Source organism: Myiozetetes cayanensis, unplaced genomic scaffold, assembly GCF_022539395.1.
Source record: "Myiozetetes cayanensis isolate MyiCay16 unplaced genomic scaffold, myiCay2020 scf1, whole genome shotgun sequence".
NCBI lineage: Eukaryota > Metazoa > Chordata > Aves > Passeriformes > Tyrannidae > Myiozetetes > Myiozetetes cayanensis.
In genome coordinates, this window is record NW_026086604.1 from 921,323 (window position 1) to 942,050 (window position 20,728).

The window sequence follows — 20,728 nt, forward strand, 5'->3', positions numbered from 1 at the left end:
GCTGGGGAAAAGATCTAGCAGGGCTTGTCAGTCTGTCAAGGCCATTAGCCCTCATTTTGCTTTAAGAGGAGAAATCTGTCCCCTTGCAGCACCCAAGCCATGCCTTTGAGATACAGCCTGCTCACACAGCACTCATTTCTTTTGTATCAGTGGTATTGCTGACTGTAATTTTTTTTGAGCCTTTTCCCAGGCCTTTCATCTTCAAAAAGCTTAGCAAATCCAGGCGTGGAATCTTGCCTTTGAGGTTACACGGATGGAAATCAAGGGAGAACTTGACACTTCCAGGGAAGCCAATCCCGTGGAAATCCCCCCGGAGCGACCGCAATCATAAATCGATCGCCGGCACTTTTAAGACGCTCTTATTATCAATAATTGAATGTGAATAAAATCTTAATTTACATCCCTTCGCTTCTTGTCTGTATAGTTTTCTTTCTCTGTTCCCTGCCAGAGACTGTTTACTAGATGGCTGAGAGGAAATCCAAGAATAACCTTTCTATTTATGGTGTTTCATGCATATGTATGTGCAACGAGCTAATCTGCCTTATGCGATCGCTGCCGGGAGCTTCGAATTCCCACAACCAGCTCTGACAGTGAACACCTTGATTAACGGGGCAAAAAGCACCAGGGAGAACCTGGGCTGTGCTCTCCAGGAGGTGGGAGAGGTGAAGGAATCCACCTCCTTCCAGGAGGTGAAGAGGAATAACCAAACCATGGGTGCAAGCCGCGCTTTGTCATCTCCAGCCTCCCTCAGCGTTTCTTTCCGTGGAAAAGAAGATCCCAGCACGCCTTTGGGGTTGCAGACAATGAAGCCAGGGAAAGCAGGAGCTTGGGTCACCCTTTCTCCACCTCTTGCCAACCCTGTGGGCCACGAGAGACAAGCTCTGCTTTGTGATGTAAGTTTGTGAAGGGCACCTCTTTGGCAGGAGCAGAGTTGTCTGGCTGCTTGTTTCCACACTTTCCACACACAGGACTCAAGCAGCTGGAGAACTTTCCCTAAAACAACCTACTCCTAACCCACAGAAATGAGTCTCTTGGATTCACTAAACCCTTTGGCTTCTCTGCAGAAACTGCAGAATCACAGAATGGTTTGGGTTGCGAGTGACCTTAAAGGTCATTTCTTTCCAACCCCTCTGCCTCGGGTAGGAAGACTTTCCACCAGACCAGGTTGCACCCACCCAACCTGGCCTTGAGCACTTCCACAAATGAAGCATCCACAACTTCTCTGGGCAACCTGTTCCAATGCCTCACCACCCTCAGAGTGAAGAATTTATTCCTCATATGCTTCCAACAGTGACAGCAAGTTCTGGCTGCCAAAGTAGGGGCTCAAAAAAAAAAAACCCAGCTGGTCACTGGTTACTGTTCAACAATAACTGATTTTTGATTTCTGATTGCGATTTTGGCAGCAGAAGGAGTGGAGGAGGTTTCTTGCCTCACTTTTTTTTTGGCCGAACAGTTAGGATGGTTGGAGCATTCGGGAAGATGGGAAAATTTACAGCGGGAGAACACTGGTGATGAGCAGTGATTTGTCATTCCAGACGCCAACAGGGAATGTGAAAGCGCTTCACACACGCCCCTCCAGCTGGGTCTGCAACGTGGGAGGGCATGGATGTGCAACCAGTGCACATGGCTTGGAAAACCACGTCAGGTCTTGTCTGTCCTGCTCAAGTCACCCTGGGATCTGCCCTGAGCCCCTCGTGGCTCTGCAGCCCGAACAGGGCGTCTGGAAATGCTTCCTGTTCCAAAAAAGGTGGGGTTTTTGTGTCTGTGTTCATCAACATCTGCCAAGTGCTTCAAGCTCGGAGTATTAAAACTGCTGGAGAAATAAATGTAAAGCTGAGAGGTTGTTTGTTTGGGTTTATTTTTTATTTTTTTGAAAAAACGCGCCTTTTCTCAATCTGTCTTTGTAATTTTTTTTTGTTTTGAAAATAAAATAGTTAAAGCCCTGCAAACCACCACGGTTCTTCACCATGCCATGTGCCAGCTACTCTAGGCAGATATTCAAAAATATCACATTGGTTTTAATCAAAGCCCTGAGGATGCTGACAAATTATCAAAGGGAGAGCGAGAGAGAAAATTGAAATCTGCCATTTAGCCGTGCCTTTGACATGTCGCTAATTAACAGATGGAGGGAAAACGAGGAAGCGCTGCCTGAACGGATCATTTCAGTGCTAAATCAGGGGGAAAGCCAAACAAATAAACAAAGCCTGACTCATCTCCCACCTTGTTCCGGGTCTGGGTCTGTCCGATCAGGATGAGGGCGTTGGAGGAGATGATGGAGAGGCAGAAGTTGATGAGGATGACGGAGCGCTCGGAGCGGATGTACCTGCAGCGAGAGAAGAGGGGGAGGGAGACCCACCCTGTTACAACAGGTACCAAGTCCCCCTGAAAAAAACCCATCAACCAGGTGCAGGCTGCTCTGGGCCAGGCTCTTACACGAGGCCATGGCCAGGGGTTGCCCATTTCCTGCAGATTTTGTGCGCTCAGCAAACAAGAACAAGGGGGACAGGCAGGGGGAGGAGGTCTCGCCACCATCCCCCATCAGTGCTGGAGTTGGGAGCCAACAAACAAGGGGCCAGCCCAGTCTGAGCCGCTCCTAAGGCAGTAGAGTGCTGCAAGTCTTCTTCAGCTCTGCCTACTTGGAAGGGGGGCTTGAAAAGGAGCTTAAAAGAAAAACATACAGGCAACACACGGAAAGATTCCCAAATAAGAAGAGCCACAGGCATGCTGGCCATGGAAGCAGCTCACAAACACATGCACCTTCACAACAAAAGTGTGCGTGGTTCAGCATTCCCCTCCCTTGAACCTAACAAGGCATCCTGAAGGGTGAAGCATTTCTGGCTTTTTCTTTTGTTGTTTGGTTGGTTGGTTGGGTTTTTTTGTTTGTTTGTTTGTTTGTTTTCTGAAAACACTTCTCCAAAACTAGGCCAAACACGTAAGTGCAGCTGTGGGTCTGGGACGTGAGGGATGTAAGTTGGGAAGCTGTTGCCTTCAGCACCTTTTGCAGGAGCAAGAGATTTGTCACTTCTGATTTGCAACGTGCAGCGCGGCCCTGACTCGCTGCTGAGGTGTGGGCACGGCAATTAAATTCAAACCACTGGCTGTGGAGGAAAAATTTCTTTGAAGGCACCTTTATGCACCTAATAAAATGGGGGGAAAAAAAAAAAAAGAAAAAGGGAATTGCAAAAGTGCAAGTCCTGCAGGATTGACTTGGGATCTCACCACACCAGCACTCACACACGTGAGTTATCCCAGTGATGCAGCAAAGGCCCTGCCTGAATACCACATGAGTGAAGAGTAGGTGCTGATGCTTATATAAATTAGAAACAGATGTATTAATCAACCAGTTCATCCCTGGAGGCTAATGCAGGATTATTTCCTATATTCCAGCACAGCAACTATTTATACTGGGAATTTAATTTCATTAATTAATTTTAGTGAGAGTGGGTTGGCCGTGCCTTGGCTGCAGAGTTTTAGGTTCCTGATTAGGAGGGCAGGACGAGTTTACTGCACGTGTGTGCTCTGCCAAGGGTAAATCTGGGCTTTAGACCTAAGGAAGGCTGTAAAACTTTTGATTTTAACTTCCCTCTGAGTTCTGTTTTCAGACAAACATGAATGTGAGGATATGATTTCCTGGTGCAAAGCAGGGAATGGAACTTCTACTCAGTCTGTTGGAAATCTGGTTTAGGGGTAATTCTCCCTGAAACTCACCCAATCCCAGAACAGGCTAAAAGGTTTAGGATCCCAGCTCAGCTAGAAACTGGGCTGACTGCTTGCAAAAGTTGCTTCTGGTTCCTTTCCTGGCCAATCTGATCCCAAATTTCTTGATTTCCTTGGGCTCAATACAGTGCTGTGCATCACCTGGATCCTATTCCATTTGTGGCTGGAGGGTACTGAGTCATCAGTCTACCTGTGCTTTGATTGTGTGAAGTAAAACATCAAGTCTCCAATCAGCAGCTTCTGGGGGGTAGGAAAGGAGATGTGGACACTGTCCTGGTGGGAATGAGATGTGATAAATCTGTGGAGCAACACTCTGATCCAATTGGTGCACTTCAAAAGCCCCCTCTAGTCAAAAGAGGTGAGAAATTAGTATAGTCTGGATGTGAATGTAAGGGAAGATAATCCAGCTGTCTTCAGACTGTTCCCCCTTAAACCTCCTTAAGCCAAGCTCTCCTTTCTCCCTGCTTCCCTTTATGCACTGAAAGTCCATCCTGTTCCCCAGATCCCTGAACATCCAAAGAACAAGACGTGGCTGGCAATGAACAGAATCACAGAATCAGAGTAATTTAGGTTGGGGAAAATCCTCTCGAGTTCCCAGTTCAATTCTATGCCCTCCCCCCGCAATAAAAGCACTAATTTCAAAGTCAGATCAGGCTTCTCAAGGTCTTGTCCAATCAAGTTTTGGAAAACACCAAGAACAGAAATGCTTCCACCTCTCTTGGATGACTTATTGCAGCATTTAACTGCTCTGGTGGTGAAGGATTATTTTTCTTTATATCCAGCTGGATCTTTTCATGCTGCAGCTGCTGCCTCAAGACCTTTCCCTGCCTACTTCTGCAAGTTATTCCACTCTCCTGTGACTCCTTAACAGCCTCCTCTTCTCCAAGCCAACCCTGCTCCAAGCTTGTGACACGTTTTGGCATCACATTCTCCAGCCCCCTAAGCATCCACTGGATTTGCTCCAGTGTGCTGAACATCTCTTGTATTGGGGAAGCCCAGCATTGGACAAACTGTTCCAGACGTGGACACAAGAGTGTCAAACATCATCCAGGCTGACAAAGAAGACACCAAACAATACTGGCCACAGAACCATCTCTGGCCAAAGCAACCAGAAGCAACAAGTAACCAGCTATTAAACCACCAATCCAGTGCACAATTCCCTGGTTTGGATACAAAGGAGACTGTGCTAATGGCCTTGGTAATCTCAAAATACACACCACCCACTCCTCTCCACTGTCCATGTAACCATCCATCCCACCACAACAGGGAAACAGGCCAGGCAGGCACAACCTGCCCTCAATAAATCCTCGCTGTCTGTTCCCAGTCACTTCCTTGTCCATCATTTTGCCTGGAAATAACCTTTCTAACTCCCTGCTCTTTAATCATCCCAGGGGCTGTGTAGGCTGACCAGTGAGCTGTTCTTCTGGATCCTCCTCCTTGCCCTTTTTAAAGGTGGGTGTAACATTTGCCTTCTTCCAGCCATCAGGAACCTCCCCAGATGACAGAGCCTCTCCACAGTTACACCAGAGAGCTCCCTCTGTGCATCCCATTCTGTCCCATGGATTTGCAAATGTCCAGATAACCTAAATAATCCTTGTCTCCCTTTTCCTTGGCAGCAGGGAGTATTTTCTTCCCTGTGTTTTTCCTCTGTGTAGGAATTTAGGTGCCTGGGAGCCACCCTGGCCAGTAGAATAAGGCAGTGGAGGCACTGGGTACCTTCACCTTTTCAACCTCCTTCTCCATTAGGCTCCTTGCCCCATTCCACACAGAGCCAACACTTCCCTGGGTAATCCTTTGGTGCTGATGGACCCACAGAAACCCTTCCTGGTGCCTTTCACATCCCTTACCACTTTCAAAGGCAGCTGAGGTCTGACCATTCTAATTCAATCCTGCATTCCTGGGCAGTTCTTCCAGAGTCCTCCTTGGTAGCCTGACCTGGATTCCAAGCATTTCCTTGCTATGTTTCAGTTCAATCAGGATGCTGAGACCTCCTGCCATGCTTGCTTTTCTCCTTCCATTTCCTCTTCCCCAGCACAGGATGCTCCACAGAAAGAAATCATCAATACTACCCAGCCCCTCTGGCCAAAGAAGTCAGAAGCTCATATCAGAGAGGAAAAAAAACACAGAACTTGATAGGTTTTGCCAGAAAACAGATCTCCAGCAAGGACAGAGTTACTCCAGGGTGCTGTCTTGCTAACCCCCTGGCTGATATATGGATTCTGTCTACTTATCAAAATATGCTGTACTCAGCCACAAAAGCAGGGAAAAAGTCACTGCTAATTTAGGGAACTTCTGCTCTGGCTTGGGTCCTAGAATCACAGAATATCCTGAGTTGGAAGGGATCCACAAGGATCAGTGAGCCCAACTCCTGACCCTGCACAGAACCACCCCAAAAATCCCACCACGTGCCTGAGAGTGTTGTCCAAACACTTCTTGAGCTCTGGCAGCCTTGGTGCGGTGCCCACTGCCCTGGGGAGCCTGTTCAGTGCCAACCACCCTCTGGGGGAAGAACCTTTTCCTGAGATCCAACCTGACCCTGCCCTGACACAGTTTCACCCCATTCCCTCAGGTCCTGTCCCTGGTCACCAGAGATGCTCCCCACATCCTGCACCGTGTGGGGAAGCCCTGCACAAGCTGAGGCAGATGGACAAAGTGGGAAAACCCTGCAGTCTGTCTCTCTGCCCCCATTAGACTCCCCTGCTCCCACAAACACTGAGTCACTCCTGCTTTCTCACTGTGTGTACACACATCCCTCTCCTTGCAGTCACTTACTCATTCCTGCTGCCTCCCACCAGGGCCACCGAGTGCCTCAGCACCTCCAGCAGAGGCAGAGCTCCTGGGTTTGAAGCAAGTGTTAAAAGCCCCTGGAGAGCTCATTGACAGCCACTAAATCAACCCTCAGGCTCTGCTGGGCAGGGAGCGAGAAAAGCTCCCTGTGTTATCTCCCAGTGATCCAGCTCTCCCCCAGCTGCTGCCAGGGAACAGGGGCCCACATGCTGATGGGCTGGTGGATGAGCCATTCAATAGCCAGCATCGATCTCCAGGCTATGGAAAGGTCACTGACTCCAGAGGCTGCTGAACCACGATGAGTTCGGGGATGGAAAACATACCCTGAAACACCACCGTGTCAAGGAGCTGCTCGGAGGGACTGGCCCAAACCGGAGCTCAGGGAAACACAGCTGTAAGTCATTTCACCTGTTCTGACCCTTGAGTAGCTGTTTGTTGTTTGTTTTTTTTTTCTCCCCGGTTTTTCATCTTCACATCGGTTTTTGAGGGGGAACATATATATATATATTTTTTTTTTCCTTTCAATTGCCCCTCTTTTTCCACATGGGTGGTGGAGCGTGCGGCCCGCACACACATTGTGCCTCCAGCTGTGACCCGGGACAGGCGCTGCTGAGATGGAACAAGGTCACTCCCCTTCCACAGCTCACTGTGTCACTGACCCCTCTGTCGAGCCTGCTAATAAGGCCAGAGATGCACCATCTGCAGAGGAGATTTTTTGCAACCATCTGTCTACTGGGAACTGGAGTGAGTCCACCAACAGGCCACCAACAGCCGTCAAACAGAAGCAACTCCCAGTTTTCCAGGAGCCTGTGCCAAGTTGGCCGTGTCTGAAGCGATCACTTGCATCAAAAGTGCTCGTGCCATTCATGCCAGTGGCTGAGTAGATGCCACCGAGGGGCAGCCATTATTTGGGGGCTTTGAGTGGGAAGTGGAGGGTAAATTCCTTCCCCAAAGCTTGGATCGCCTCCCTTCTACTCTGCCCCCTTTTCTTTAGCGTGTCCCTCTCCCTCTTTCTCACCCTTTCTTTCTGCTTCTCATATACATATATATATATATATACACATATAAACAAACCCTAGCTGGGCAAAATTCTGGGAAAGCTTCCAGAGTGTCAGCTTCAGTGAGCTTATTCATCACAAGTGTTTCATCCTCAAGCTGGGTCTATGTGTGCACGCTCCAGATGCCTTTGTCCAGAGTTCTGAATGGGAAATTTCCCGGCCAAAGCTCCCAAAAACAGCTGAGCTCTGGGTGAGAGCTCTCCACAGAAGATCAGGCAGCCAGGACAGGAGGAGTTTCTCCCCTGCACGGTGGAAAAAAAGAACCACTTTGATACCACTCCTGTGTGGAATAATACTTCTAATTCCATTTCTAAGCACTCCTCCTGTTGCCTATCAGAGTATGTTACATTTAGGGCAGAACAAAGTGGGAGCAAGGAGATAACGTTGACTTGAGTATGAGGTTCCTGAGCCCATTAAAAGGACAGCACATTCACGTCCAGCAGCTATGCCTAAAATAAAAAGGACACACAGAGTGCTCAGGGCTCAGCCACGGGAATGCTGTGAAGTTCAGAGAACATGGAAACATGATCTACAGAGAAGAAATGGAACAAACTCAGCGCACCAGAGAGAAATTCTAGAGATCACTCGATCATGCTTTACAAATATTTACACAAAGAGACTTAGGATAGAGAGCCCTTTAACCAAGATATAGCTGGTCTCAGGATCACTTGGAAATGCATGTCCATCCTTGGCTAGCTCAGAAATACCCATTCAAGCCTCCCATAAACGTGTCCCCCCATTGGTGCTGATCATTTTGGGCACAGGCATAAGGCAAAGGCTGGAATGAGAAATTAAGTAGCGTATATTTTAAACAGGTCAGGCAATTTACTGTGCTCAATAGCAGTAAATATTGAGGGGGCACACTCCTGGAAAAAAATACACCATGTTACTCCAAATGACTCTTGACACGCTCCAAACGGATTCAACCTCATGTCTGAGCTTGGGTTTCAGATCCTGAACTTGTTTCTGATAGGAAAGACAGGGTGAGGCTCGAACACTTGCACTTTACTCTCCAATCCTAACTTTCCACTTGATCCTGACACCAGTGACACCAGTAAGCCACCTACCAGCGCTGCTCAGTGCTGCCCAGCCTGAGGAAAAGCAGGAGAGGACAAGGACTTGAGCACATCCAATGATACCCCAGGCACGGAAAAACCTGAGTTCTAGATAAATGTTATCATGATCAGTCTTCAGCTCGTAGCACTTGCCAAAATTAACCAGCCACTATGCACTGTCACAGTATCAACAACAAAAAAAAAAAGATGCATTTTTGCTCTTTTTTTTTTTTTTTTTTACTCTCTAGTTTCTTGGTAGAAAAAGTTATCTCAATTCACACCTCTGAATGGAATTGCCCCTTTCCTTCCTTACTAAGAAGAGTCACTCAACAAAATAAGAGCCTCAGACTGATCCCTTCTCCCAAAAGGATCACCAGTAACATCCAGTTAGATTCTCTGTAGCCACTCCATTTCCATTTCACAGTCAGTCACCTGACCTGGTTCTGATTGTCTTTGTTTTAATTAGTGTTGAGCCATGAAGGTCTCAGCGTGTTTGCCATGGATTTAGGAAAGGAATGGGTCTCGTGGGATAAACTCAGACCTTGTTCAAGGCAATACAGGGAGAAAATCCCTTGCACACCTCGGGTTCTCTGGCTTACACAGTCCACCAAAACATGTCTAACAGGGGCAGGGGCCAATGTTGGCCTTTGTTCAGTAAAACTTTGCTACAAATTCACTTCAGCCTCTATAAATGACACAAATTTAGGTTCCACCTGACCTGCTCATGTGTGTACAGGAACTCTCTGCCATGGGATGCACTGAGGACTCCCATGTGAATCTGAAGATGAAAGTAAAACGTAGCTAAGAGGTAGGAGAGTTATTTAGGTGATGTGGTTTAATGATGTGGTTTAACATCCTCAAGCTCCTGAAAAGCTTCTGTCAGTTCTTCAGGCCAGATGTTTTCCTGGCAGGTCATGGGAACTGTGACGTTATCAAAGCAATACCTGGAAGCAAAGGGCCTGCCCAGAGGCAGAGTGTGTCCACCTCGCCCCAGACAAGGTTTCCTGGGGTTTACAAAGGCATCTAAACCAGTAAGAGGCTTTTGAAAGTGGAACAATGAGACTACATGGGGTCGTGGCACTGATTTCACTCTACTAATTTCTCTGGCACTGAAAGGAAAGAACAATGCCAGCTTAGCCACCAGGATGACTTTCTGCACGACCCACTCGTTACCAAACAGCTCTTCCTCAGGCACCAGACACCCAGAACCAGAGGGCAAACACTCCAGGATCCATGTAGATCAAAAACCAGTTACTTTTCCCCAAGAAGAAAAGAGAAGAGAAGAGAATGAAAGCCATACCTCCAAACAGAGACATAAATGATAATCAACAGCAAAAGTGTCAGCGAAGATACTCCACAGCCTACAATTAACGTGACAGAAGGGACCAGCACCTTTTCCATGTTCTGAAAGAGAGAAAGTAAGACATTAAAATAAAAGAAATAGAAGAAGCTCAGAAAAAAATAAAATAAAAATAAATCAACAGTCCTACCAGCAAAATTTCATGGCAAGAGCTTTCCTCCTAATTGTCACTGTGTCAACTCACCTGACCTTCACATCACACTGTACAAACAAACAAGGAGGAAAGGAGACCATGATCTATTTCTGGTTGGCCTAGACTTTTTTTGGACCTGATTCTGCTCACACACACACTCACACACACCCCAGTGTCAACTCTGGGTAACAACTCTGATTTCCATGGAAGGCAAATGTGGGTTGCAAGAGGAGGATCAGGCCCTTCCCATCCAGTGTGACACTGGGAAGACAATTAACAAGGCAACAGCAGAAGGCAGTGCCTGCATTGGAACAATTACCAGCAAGCTCTTCTGGGAATGGTGGTGATGAAGGGTGGAGGATGAAAAGAAGGTGAAACTTTTCCACCAACTACAGACATTCATCTGGAAAAGGATTAAATGAACCAAGCAAAGGAAAAACGAGGTGTATGTCCTCCCCACGGACCAGCCATCCAGCCATACCATCCATCACTTCTCTACTTTTACACTACTACACGAGGCATCTCCTCATCTAAAGGGATCATACAGCCTGGAAAACCTGGTTGGAATGGTTCTGAACACCAAAGACCTGCAGACACAACCAAACACTTGCTGTAACCTCCCTTAACGGAGTTCTCTGCCTGGCTATGACTGTGTAGCCAACCCACATCTGCCAGCCTGATATCACTAAACTCGCCCTGTCCTCAGCTCGGAGAGAGGAGCTGGATCCCACTTGGCTTTCCCTGCTGCAGGCTCATTTCCACATCAGTGATCTCTGCTGGCAGGAGAGGCAGAGAGGCACAGACCCACCGTGCAGCAGACACTGCAGGACCCTTTGTTCAGAGGGATCAGCTCACGTGCAGAGGGTTGGGAGCCCAGTCAGGGCTGCCCTTCCACTGGCACAGCACCAACACCTATCGCTTCGCTCCTGGACACGGGACGGTTCCTGACGCAGCAGGGGCTTTGCGAGGGGAAAAAACCCCACAAATAAAGGCAATTATGCATGAATTTTGGGAATGGAACAGGCAGTCCTCTAAGGACCTGACTGCACTGTTTTGTTGGCAGGCAGGAGGCTGCTCAACCTGAACCTCCAGTCAGCGGGACGCCACGAGACCGAGGCTGTGGCAGCTCTGTTCCAGGCTACTGAGCCTTCTGCAAGGCAAAATATGTCAGGCAAGGGCTCAGAGCTGTGCTCAGATGGAGCCTGGCCAGCTCAACACATGGGCAAAGCAAACATGTGTCCCTTCACTCAAGGCCCACAGTCACCACAGGTTTACTCCACAGAGCCCACCCTGCAGAGGAGATGAACAACCCCGGTGAAGAGGGATCTGAGCTGAATTGTCCCTGGGTTTTGAAGGCCTTGGTAAGATCTTCTTTACTTGCTTATGTTGACCAAGGGTCCCTCACACATTCTGAGGGGGAATTAATTAATTAATGTGAGGATTTAACTCCCTACATTTTGAAACTCATCGGGGACAAATATCCTTGCCCTGGCTCCTGGAGATAAGCACAACACAGGAGAAGACCAGGAATGAGGTTGAGAAGGGGGTATGCACTGAGGGGGGAGAATGAAGAACCACCTGAAGCCTCCAAGCCATTTCCAGAAAGTTTGAGAAGAATGGTCTGTGTATGATAACTGATTTGCATAGAAAGTGAGAAACTAGCAGGGAAAACTTATCTATAAAAAGGTCCCCCCATGAATCCTGGACAGGCACCTCAGGATTCTGGACACCCCATGAGTTGGATCAATGGTGGATCCAGGAATGATGATCTTTCTCCCTTTCCTTGTTTCTTCCTTTCTTTCTCTCTCCCAGTCTTTAATCCATCACCTTCTCCCTCTTCCCTTTCACCCCACGCCTTTATCCAAAATGCCCTGTGCTTACACCAGGAGATCAGGGATTAACTATCCCAATTTCCATGCCAAGTGTGTCATTTACTAATAAAACTCTGCAAGTCCTTGTGGACCCTCTGACTTTCCCCATTCCTTTCGACCACAGATCTTGGGTGCTTCCTTCAACTAGACCAGGTTGATCAGGGCCCCATCCAACCCAGCCTCGATAGATACACACACAAACGCTTTGGACTCTAATCCTAATTCATCTTGCAGAAATTATGGAACTTTAAAACAATCTCTCAGTCCTTTTAATTAACAACAGTTGTGCAGAAACTGCAGGAGTAACTCGGTGCTGAGCCTCACCAATCCTGCATCATCCTGCACCTTCCTTCACTCGGAGATTCCCAAAATGCTTGTGAAAAAATGTTTTTTCAGCTCACATGCGGATCCTTCCCCTAAACTTCTACAGAGATTAGATCACTGCAATTTTTACCATCAAGTCATATGACTGTGTTTTTCCATCCTGAGAACTGATGCTCCTGCCAAATATTCATAGGAAGGTTAGAAGCATTTTTTTGGGGGGGAACGAGGTATTTCACTGAAAATATCAACATTTTGATTCATCTTCCATCAAACAAAATTGAAATTGGACATCATCCAGGCAGTGTGAGTGCTGAAGTAGCATATCTTGCTCCTTATAAATTGAAATGTGGAAGGGACTCTGATTTAGGGGTTGGGTATGGGAGAGACAGATGCAACGACGGGTAGGAAGCCACAGCTTTGCTTCTCCCCCATGGAGATCCCAGGTGAGCAGCAGCTCTGTCCCACCACAGAGATGCCTGGTTGGGATAAAAGCACTGATCAGACATGGATTGCTCCTTGCGCTCTCTCTCCAAGCTTGCTCCCAACCCTTTTCCTCTCCCTGCTCCTCCCTCACGGCGATGTGAGTTCACATCGCACAAACGGTGGCCTGGGATGAGCATCGATTGTGACATTTGATTTAAGTAGGTCTCATTTCACTGACTTTTCATGGGTAACTGGATAAAAGTGGGGGAGGAGCTCCAGTAGAGCAAGAAAAAAGCCCGACACATAACTCATTCCTAAACCATCCAGCAGTAACTGAAGGAACGGAGTTTGGTTTTCAAGGGACGAGCAGATTCCATCCCTATATCCCAACACAGCAACCCTAACTCCCCTCCCTTCCATATCTTCTCTGATATCCCTCCACCCCCAAAAAACCCTCAGGTTCTTTCACTCCTTTCCTCATCCCCTTTCCCACATCACCCACAACCCTCTCCTAGATCCTCCATCAGCTAAGGAAGAGATTTCATGTGCTGGGCTATTCCTAGGTCAGATGTTTGCTCATAGACGAGGCATTACACAAATGAGGAGTGGCCAGTTGGAAGGCAGACTGTGGTGCAATAACTGGTGTCTCTCTGCAGCCCTTCCCACAGGAGAGCCCCTGATCTGCCCCTCCTTCCTCCTCTTTCAACCCAATTTTCACAAAAGCCACGCCAAGTGGAAGGACTTCCTCTGAAGAGATGCCATAAAGCTCATCCCTCCACCCTACAGAGAAGGGATGGCTGGTGATGGGATTCTTGTTGGCATCGTGAGGGTAGATAACCACAAAAAACACTGGCTGCTCCTTTTGGAATAATAAAATGGAAAAGACCTTACAGAAGAGCAAGACCGACCACCAACCCAAGACCATCACCATGTTCACCACTAAACCATGTCCTCAAATGCCATACCCACATGTTTTTTGAACACTTCCAGGGGGGGTGACTCCACTACTTCCCAGGACAGTCTGTTCCAATGCTTTACAACCCTTTCCATGATGCAATTTTTCCCAATGTCTAATCTACTTGAGGCAATTTCTTCTCATCCTAAATAAACCCTAAAGCCTCAGACCTGTGTAATTTAGGATCCTGCTTTCTTTCTTCATTATCAAGGTTTCTCTGTCCTGCCCATCTCCCTTTCCCCATCCCCCTCTTCTTCCCTTTGGCAAACAAATCCTCATTTGTTTTATTTCTTCTGACTAATTAAACCCCCTGACAGAAGGTGGTTGGATGCTGTAGAATTGCGAGGGAAACTTCCTTAAAGGGGGAAAAGGAGGGGGAAAACAAGGTTGATTCAAGAAGTAATAATGCTGCCAACAGAAAGACCTCAAGGTAAGAGAGGAAGAAATCCTATGGGATTTTCCCAGCACCACAGCTGAGGAGAAACTGGTTGTCTGCAAAAGAGGCCAGGGAAAGGGTCCCCACCTTCTCCAGGAGCACCTTGAAACACAGGTGAAGCCGTGCCGGTTTGGAGCTGGAAAGAAAACTTTTCCCTGGGCCAATCAGGAACAGAGCAGGTCGCTGTGAGTCGCAATTCCTGGGATTCTGTCACCAGGCATGACAAGGGAGGGGAGAAGCAATCAATGACATCAGCCAGGATGGAAATAACGAGCGTTCCTGCCTGGGGCTGCTCCTGTCCTGTCACCTCATCGCTCTGCCTGGCAGGGCAGAAGGACACTCTTCCTTTCCTTCGCAATTTCACCTTGCTTCCTTCTCCTTTTCTGTTTCTTTTTCTCCTCCTTTCTCCCTAATTTTTGCTCTTCTTCTTCGCCTTCTTTGTCTCCCTTCCTCTGGCTGTTTCCCATGGCATATTCTGCCTTTTCTTCTTGCCCTTAATGCATCTCTCTGGCTCTCCCCCCCTTCAAATCCTCTGCGTTTCTCTCTTTCCTTCTCTTGCTTTCTGCAGAACGCGGTGAAAAGCGACTTCATTCGAGTCATGCCTGTTCCATTACCCTGCTCTGGCTCCAGGGTCAAACAGGCTCCAATTAGAACAAAATATTTCTTAATGCTGTGCAGTTTGCCCCAGACCTTACAAGCTGTTCTTTCTGCTTTCTCCATCCTTGATCCTGAGAAAAGCTGAACAAAGTCTTTATAGGTACAACAGCACACCGACACAGTCACTGAAAAATTAAACCCTTTATTATGCTCCCAAATTAAACACAGGCATATGAGTTTGGAATTTTGGCGGGGGGGGGGGGCTGGGCTTTGTTTGGTTTTAGAAATGTGTTTGCTCTCTGTAATGGTTGCCTTGAGCCTGACTTCCTGCACATCCGAAATTAAAGATTCATGAAGTCAGAGAATTACAGAAGTACCGGTTGCAAGGGACAACTTCAGCTTTACAATCCAATTTACTGCTTGGAGCAAGGCTACCCCTAATATCAGGTGTTGGTTTTCTCTGGATAAGCTTTGGGAATTCTCCAAGATGGAGAGCTCCCATCCCATTGGTGCCCATTGCAGGGCTACACCACTCTCCTGGTGACAGGGTTTTTCCCAAGGTCACAAATGACCAGGGGAGGTTTAAATTAGATATCAGGAATTTCTTCACTGAAGGGGTGGTCAGGCATTGGAACAGGCTGCTCAGGGAAGTGGTGGAATCACCACCCCTGAAGTGTTAGGAAAACGTGTGGATGTGGCACTCAGGGACATGGTTTAGTGGTGGACATGTCAGTGCTGGGTTGGACTTGATGGTTTCAGAGGTCTTTTCCAGCCTAAAGGATTCTATGGCTCTATGAACCTCACAAGCCCCAGTTTGTGGCTTTTCCCCTTGTTAAACCACCAGATACAAGCCAGAGGAATTTGGGTTTATAATTTTGTAACTGCCCATCTGATACCCTCAGGTTGTGATCAGATTTCCCCCTTCATCCATCTCTGCAAGGCCAAGCAAGTCCATCTCCTTCTCCTCACAGGTCATGAGCTCAGAGCAACGAGAGTCATCCCACTCTTCTGACAAAGAACTGGACCAGGTGGGTGTGATTTACTCCAAGAATTCTCAGGAACCACTTTACTGTGCCACTGGACAAAGGCTTGATTCCTGAGAAGCTTTTTTCAAGCCACATCGTATTGATTTCATCGCTGGTTGAACAACTCTTGTCAAAGCAGGGAGACAGCTGTTAAAATTGCTGGAAAATAACGCTTTTACCAGTACTCACAGAATGAACAGCTTTCTAAACAAAAGGGTCTATGTCAGTGCTGCAAGAGAACAACTCAGGAGGGTTGAGTGAGCAAGAGGTGAACGAGCTCTTCTCATCTGCCAAAAAAAACCCACACTGATTTTTTTTTGTCCCTGTTTGGTTGGATTCTGGGTTTCTCATTCACATAAACACTTCACTGGGATAGTAAAGCACCTGCACTCTAGACCAGGACAACCACCGATAAAAAAGTCAGCAGAAATCCACAGCAACAAACAGTATCTCTTAGGACTCTGGTACTGAGCCATGCCACGATACCTTCACCTGGGTGAGAACGACACAACTCAGCTCACAATGTGTGGGTCCACTTGCTCAGAGCCCCACCCAACCTGGCCTTGAACACCTCCAGGGATGGGGCAGCCACAGCTTCTCTGGGCAACCTGTGCCAGGGCCTCCCCACCCTCACAGGGAAGAATTTCTCCCCAACATCTAATATAATTCTAACTTCTTTCAGTTTAAAGCCTTTTCCCCTCATCCTGTCTCTATATGTCAGCAATGGCAGCCTCCAACAACCTCCAACCCTCCCAGTTTAGTGGCTGATCATGACATAATATGTTGTGGAACATCCCTCTGGGCAGTTGGGGTCAGCTGTCCCAGCTGTGTCCTCTCCCAAATTCTTCTGCACCTCCAGACTTTTCATTGGTGGGGTGAATAATTAAACATCACTGTTTTAATTATTATTATCAGCAACACTGTTTTCAACACAAATCCAAATGCAGCCCCACACAAGCTGCTTTGGAGAAATTTAACTCCATCTCGAACAAAACCCGGTAAAAAAAAGTATTTGTCCATCTTTCTTACGAAGTGTTATCTATTGAAAGGCCACAGCAAGGTCCCCTCAGAGCCTTTTCTTCTCCATCCTCCAACCTCCGAGAAGGGCTTTGAGATACCTGCACGAAGGTGTCACTCAGTGGCATCCTTAATAAATTGCCTTTTCCCAACTTCTTTCTGGCAAAAGCTCCTGCCGCGCTCAGCCCCTGCCACTGCAGGGCAGGTCCAGAGGGTTTCTCCCTTGCTCTGCTCCCCCTGCGTCATAACCACAGGCTTCCTGTATCAGAGCTAATAGTCACCTATTATCAGGAACGCATTTGTGGAGCTCAGGGCCCCCTTTCCTGTAATTTGGCCGGTCTAACGGGCAATTCCGGGTAATCACAGAACACAAAAACCACCCGGAGAGAACACCTTAACGCGCTCCTATTTATTAACAATTGCCAGCTCCTCGGCGGGTATTGAGCCTGCTCTCAAGACACAATCTGTGTTTAGCAAACAGCCCTGATGAAGCTCTGAGGGCAGAGGAGTGGCCACGCAGCCTCCCTTTAATGGGAACTGTCAGGATAATTTCCTGCGGGCTGGCAGGGAATTACGGGAGTTAACAGCCCGCATTATCTACCTGCCAGTCATCAGCACCACGGTCAGCTCGCTGCCACCCCTGAGCGACCAGAGCCTCGGATTTCCAGTCCCGGCCTGGAGGAGGGATGGGCCAGGCTCATGTTAATGTTGAGGACCACTCTTCTTCTGCCCCAAACATTCCCACTGCCATTACTTGAAACACACCGTGCTTTATTCCTTCCCTGTCCCCTTTCCAATGAGGCTTTGCTTGGCCAAGCTGCTGAAATCCCCGTTTTATGGAGCTCTGAGGAGCAGCCTGTGAGTCACTTGGCGTCTTTTCGTGGGCTGCAGTTTGGGAATCAGACTGTTGGGACCTCAAGGAGGAGCGTGGGGGTGGAGATGGAGGAGAGTGGGGGTCTATTCCCAGCTTGCCTGCAGGTCAGCTGTGGCCACGTGGCTCCACCACTTTGGCCAACCTTTCTCAAAGCCCTCTCAGCTGATCTGCTTTAGACGGCAACGCTGGTTTTAGCTTCTCAGGGGCCTGTTTTGATCCCCTAGAAGCAGAGGAGAATAATACTGCCCTCCATCTCTCATCCAAAGCTTAACTCAGCTTGGATCGCTGCGGTGTGGAAATGCCTCAGAGGGTTCCTGGGGCTACGTCAGGACAATCAAGAACCAGCATCTCATTCTCTGTTGTGCAATATTAACATGGGGAGGTATGGAGGAGAGAGTGGAGAGAGCTCCAGGCTTAACTGTTTGTGAGCTGGCCAGATGGAGTTTCTGGCTTTTTAAATCTTTGCTTCTCGTGCATATGGAAAGCTTGCTCGGTTGCAGCCTTTCCCTTTAAAGCATACTGAAGAGGAAAATAAAAACCATTTTCCACAATAAAGCTGGTAATAACCAAAATGGCCTATTCCTCTGCGGGTATCTGCTCTTTGCTTCTGAGAGAACGGAGGCAGAAGTGAACTTTAATCGCATTGTGCAGCAGCACTGACACAAGCACTGCAGTGAAGAGCGAACCTCATTTCACTCTGTCAGTCCAGGAGAATCAAGCAGTCCACTCTGTTGTGGATGTATGATACAGATGTTCATACAGACTCACATTCAAAACAGAGGGGTCCTGTCCAAACTGCTTAGTGGAACATTCACTCCCTGGAAGGAGGTTGTGGTGAAGTGAGGGTTGGTCTCTTCTCCCAGGCAACTGATGACAAGACAAGGGAAGATGGCCTCAAGTTGCAGCAGGGGAGGTTCACATCGGATATTAGGCAAGATTTCTGCACTGAAAGGGTGGTTATGCACTGGAACAGGCTGCCCAGGGAAGTGGTGGATTCATCACCCCTGGAAGGGTTCAGAAAAGGAGCAGACGTGGCCCTTTGCGATGTGGTTTAGTGGGCATGGTGGTATTCGATCGAAGCTTGGACTTGATGATCTTGGAGATCTTTTCCACCCTTAATGATTCCATGATTTTAAGATTCATGGAGCAATCCACGCCCTGGACATTGCTGGCTGGCACAAGCCAGGGAGCATTATAAAAATTAAATATTAGGGACAATTACAGGACAGCACTAGAGACACCTCTGCCATGGAATTTATTATTATTGTTACCATTATCATCATCATCATCGTTGTTACTACTATTACTATTACTAGCATTATTTTACCATAGGGACATATGCTCTGTATGCTCTCTACATCCTCTCTAGGCACATTAAAAATGAGTCTTCTTTCCTGCTCCTTTCTGCTGGGAATTGCCCTTTCTGTGTACTACACAGAGAATAACCAATTCAAATCCTGCAGCTGATTTGGAAGCTGGTTGCCCTCCTCTCTTGTAGCTTCACAGCAGCAGCTCTGAGCACCTTGCAGGGAAATGTGGTAAGATTTACACACAGCTAAAATAAAATAAGTCCGTGGCAGATTGGGGATGGAAAATGAGAGTAGAATCCAGACTGTGTTTATCCTGATTTAAGCAGTGTTTTGGTTCCATGCCAGGCGACAGCATTTCACCAAATTATTCCAAAACAGCCCGTTGTTTGTTTTACTATCAGTGTGGTGCTGGTGAGTGATGCCAGACCAGCAGCTCTCCCCCAAAACATTCCTTCCCCACTCCTGTGCACCCTGCCCTTCAGAGAGACCCAGCTGAGGAGCGGGGGAGACACCAGAGGCTACAGGGTTTGCAGGAAGATTCCTGCCAAAGATGCTCATATCCACCGGAGAACAAACATCCACCCTCCCTCTCCCCTTGCCTGTTGAAGTCCTTAAGAAAAAGCTTCATGCAAAGCACAGGTGGGGAACACTTGGGCAAAGACTGCACAAGCCACCCCTAAGGCATCTCTTAAACTCTGCCTTTATCCAGTTCACAGAATCATGGAATATCTGGAGCTGCAAGGGGCCCAAAAGGATCACAGAGTCCAGCTCCTGGCCCTTCACAGAACAACCCCAACAATCCCACCGTGTCCCTGACGGTGTTGTTCAAACACTTCTTGAGCTCTGTCAGCCTTGGTGCTGTGGCCACTGCCCTGGGAAGCCTGTTCCAGTGCCCAACCACCCTCTGGGTGAAAAACTTTTCCTCCTATCCAACCTAAACCTCCTCTGACGTATTATCAGTTCCCTTGGATCCTGTTACTGGTCACCAGAGAGAAGAAATCAGTGCCTGCCCCTCCTCCTCCCCTCATGAGGAAGCTGCAGACTGTGATGAGGTCTCCCCTCGGGGTCCTCTTCTCCAGGCTGAACAAACCCCAATTATTCCTTGCAGATGCAATTCCCCTCCTGTAGGACCCAGGCTCCCATCTCTCACTGTTGATCACTGAAGATCCCTGCACTGGTAACAGCTCCTGACCCAAACTGGGCTTGAACCAACAGCCCTGCAGTAAAACACGAGTCCAGACCATCACCAGTCCTCAGAGCCTTCCAGGGGCTCCTTTTCACCTTGGAAAAGGAGATGAAGGGATTTTAGCCCGTTGGCAGCAGACTGGCATGCTCTTATGGGGATAATGACAGCTTGACTCCCATGGGAATCCGAAGAGCCCGTGGGATCCAGCACGTTCCCACCCACCCAGCACGACACACAGCTGGTCACTGGGGAACCCCTGGGGCCAATTCCCCCTCCATGAGCAGTGATCTCCAAAGCAGCACTCCAGGAATCAGCTCCCAGCCCTGACACCCAACTCATTCACAGCTGAGTGATTGGAAAGTAAAGCTGTAACAGCCCCTGGATTTACAGCTGTTCTGAGCTGATATAAACAAACCCAAAAGTGGCCCCAGTAGTGGGATATTCCCCGTCTGGGGAACGGCTGGCATGATTGCCATGTTTAAAAGGAGGGAAAAGAACCATTTGTCAAGAAAAAATGAAAGCACTTGTCTTACTTGTGGGAAAAGAGCAGAGTCATTTTGCTTTCACAGATTTCTCGAATATATTCTGTATATCCTTGTG

The 20,728-nt window shown here is 48.0% G+C and overlaps 1 protein-coding gene across 15 annotated transcripts in view; it reads right to left on the reverse strand.

Annotated features, from left to right (window-relative positions):
- ADGRB1 (adhesion G protein-coupled receptor B1) overlaps positions 1–20,728 on the reverse strand; it is a 285,060-nt gene that overhangs the window by 62,321 nt on the left and 202,011 nt on the right. For 8 of the 15 annotated variants that reach the window (XM_050313265.1, XM_050313255.1, XM_050313372.1 and 5 more), the window contains 3 exons: positions 9,918–10,021; positions 8,630–8,725; positions 2,221–2,323 (listed from right to left, as the gene is read on the reverse strand). In XM_050313265.1, the coding sequence (XP_050169222.1) occupies positions 2,221–2,323; positions 8,630–8,725; positions 9,918–10,021 (303 nt within the window). The remainder of the gene's footprint in view (positions 1–2,220; positions 2,324–8,629; positions 8,726–9,917; positions 10,022–20,728) is intronic. The other 7 variants (XM_050313306.1, XM_050313297.1, XM_050313367.1 and 4 more) reach the window with 2 other exon arrangements.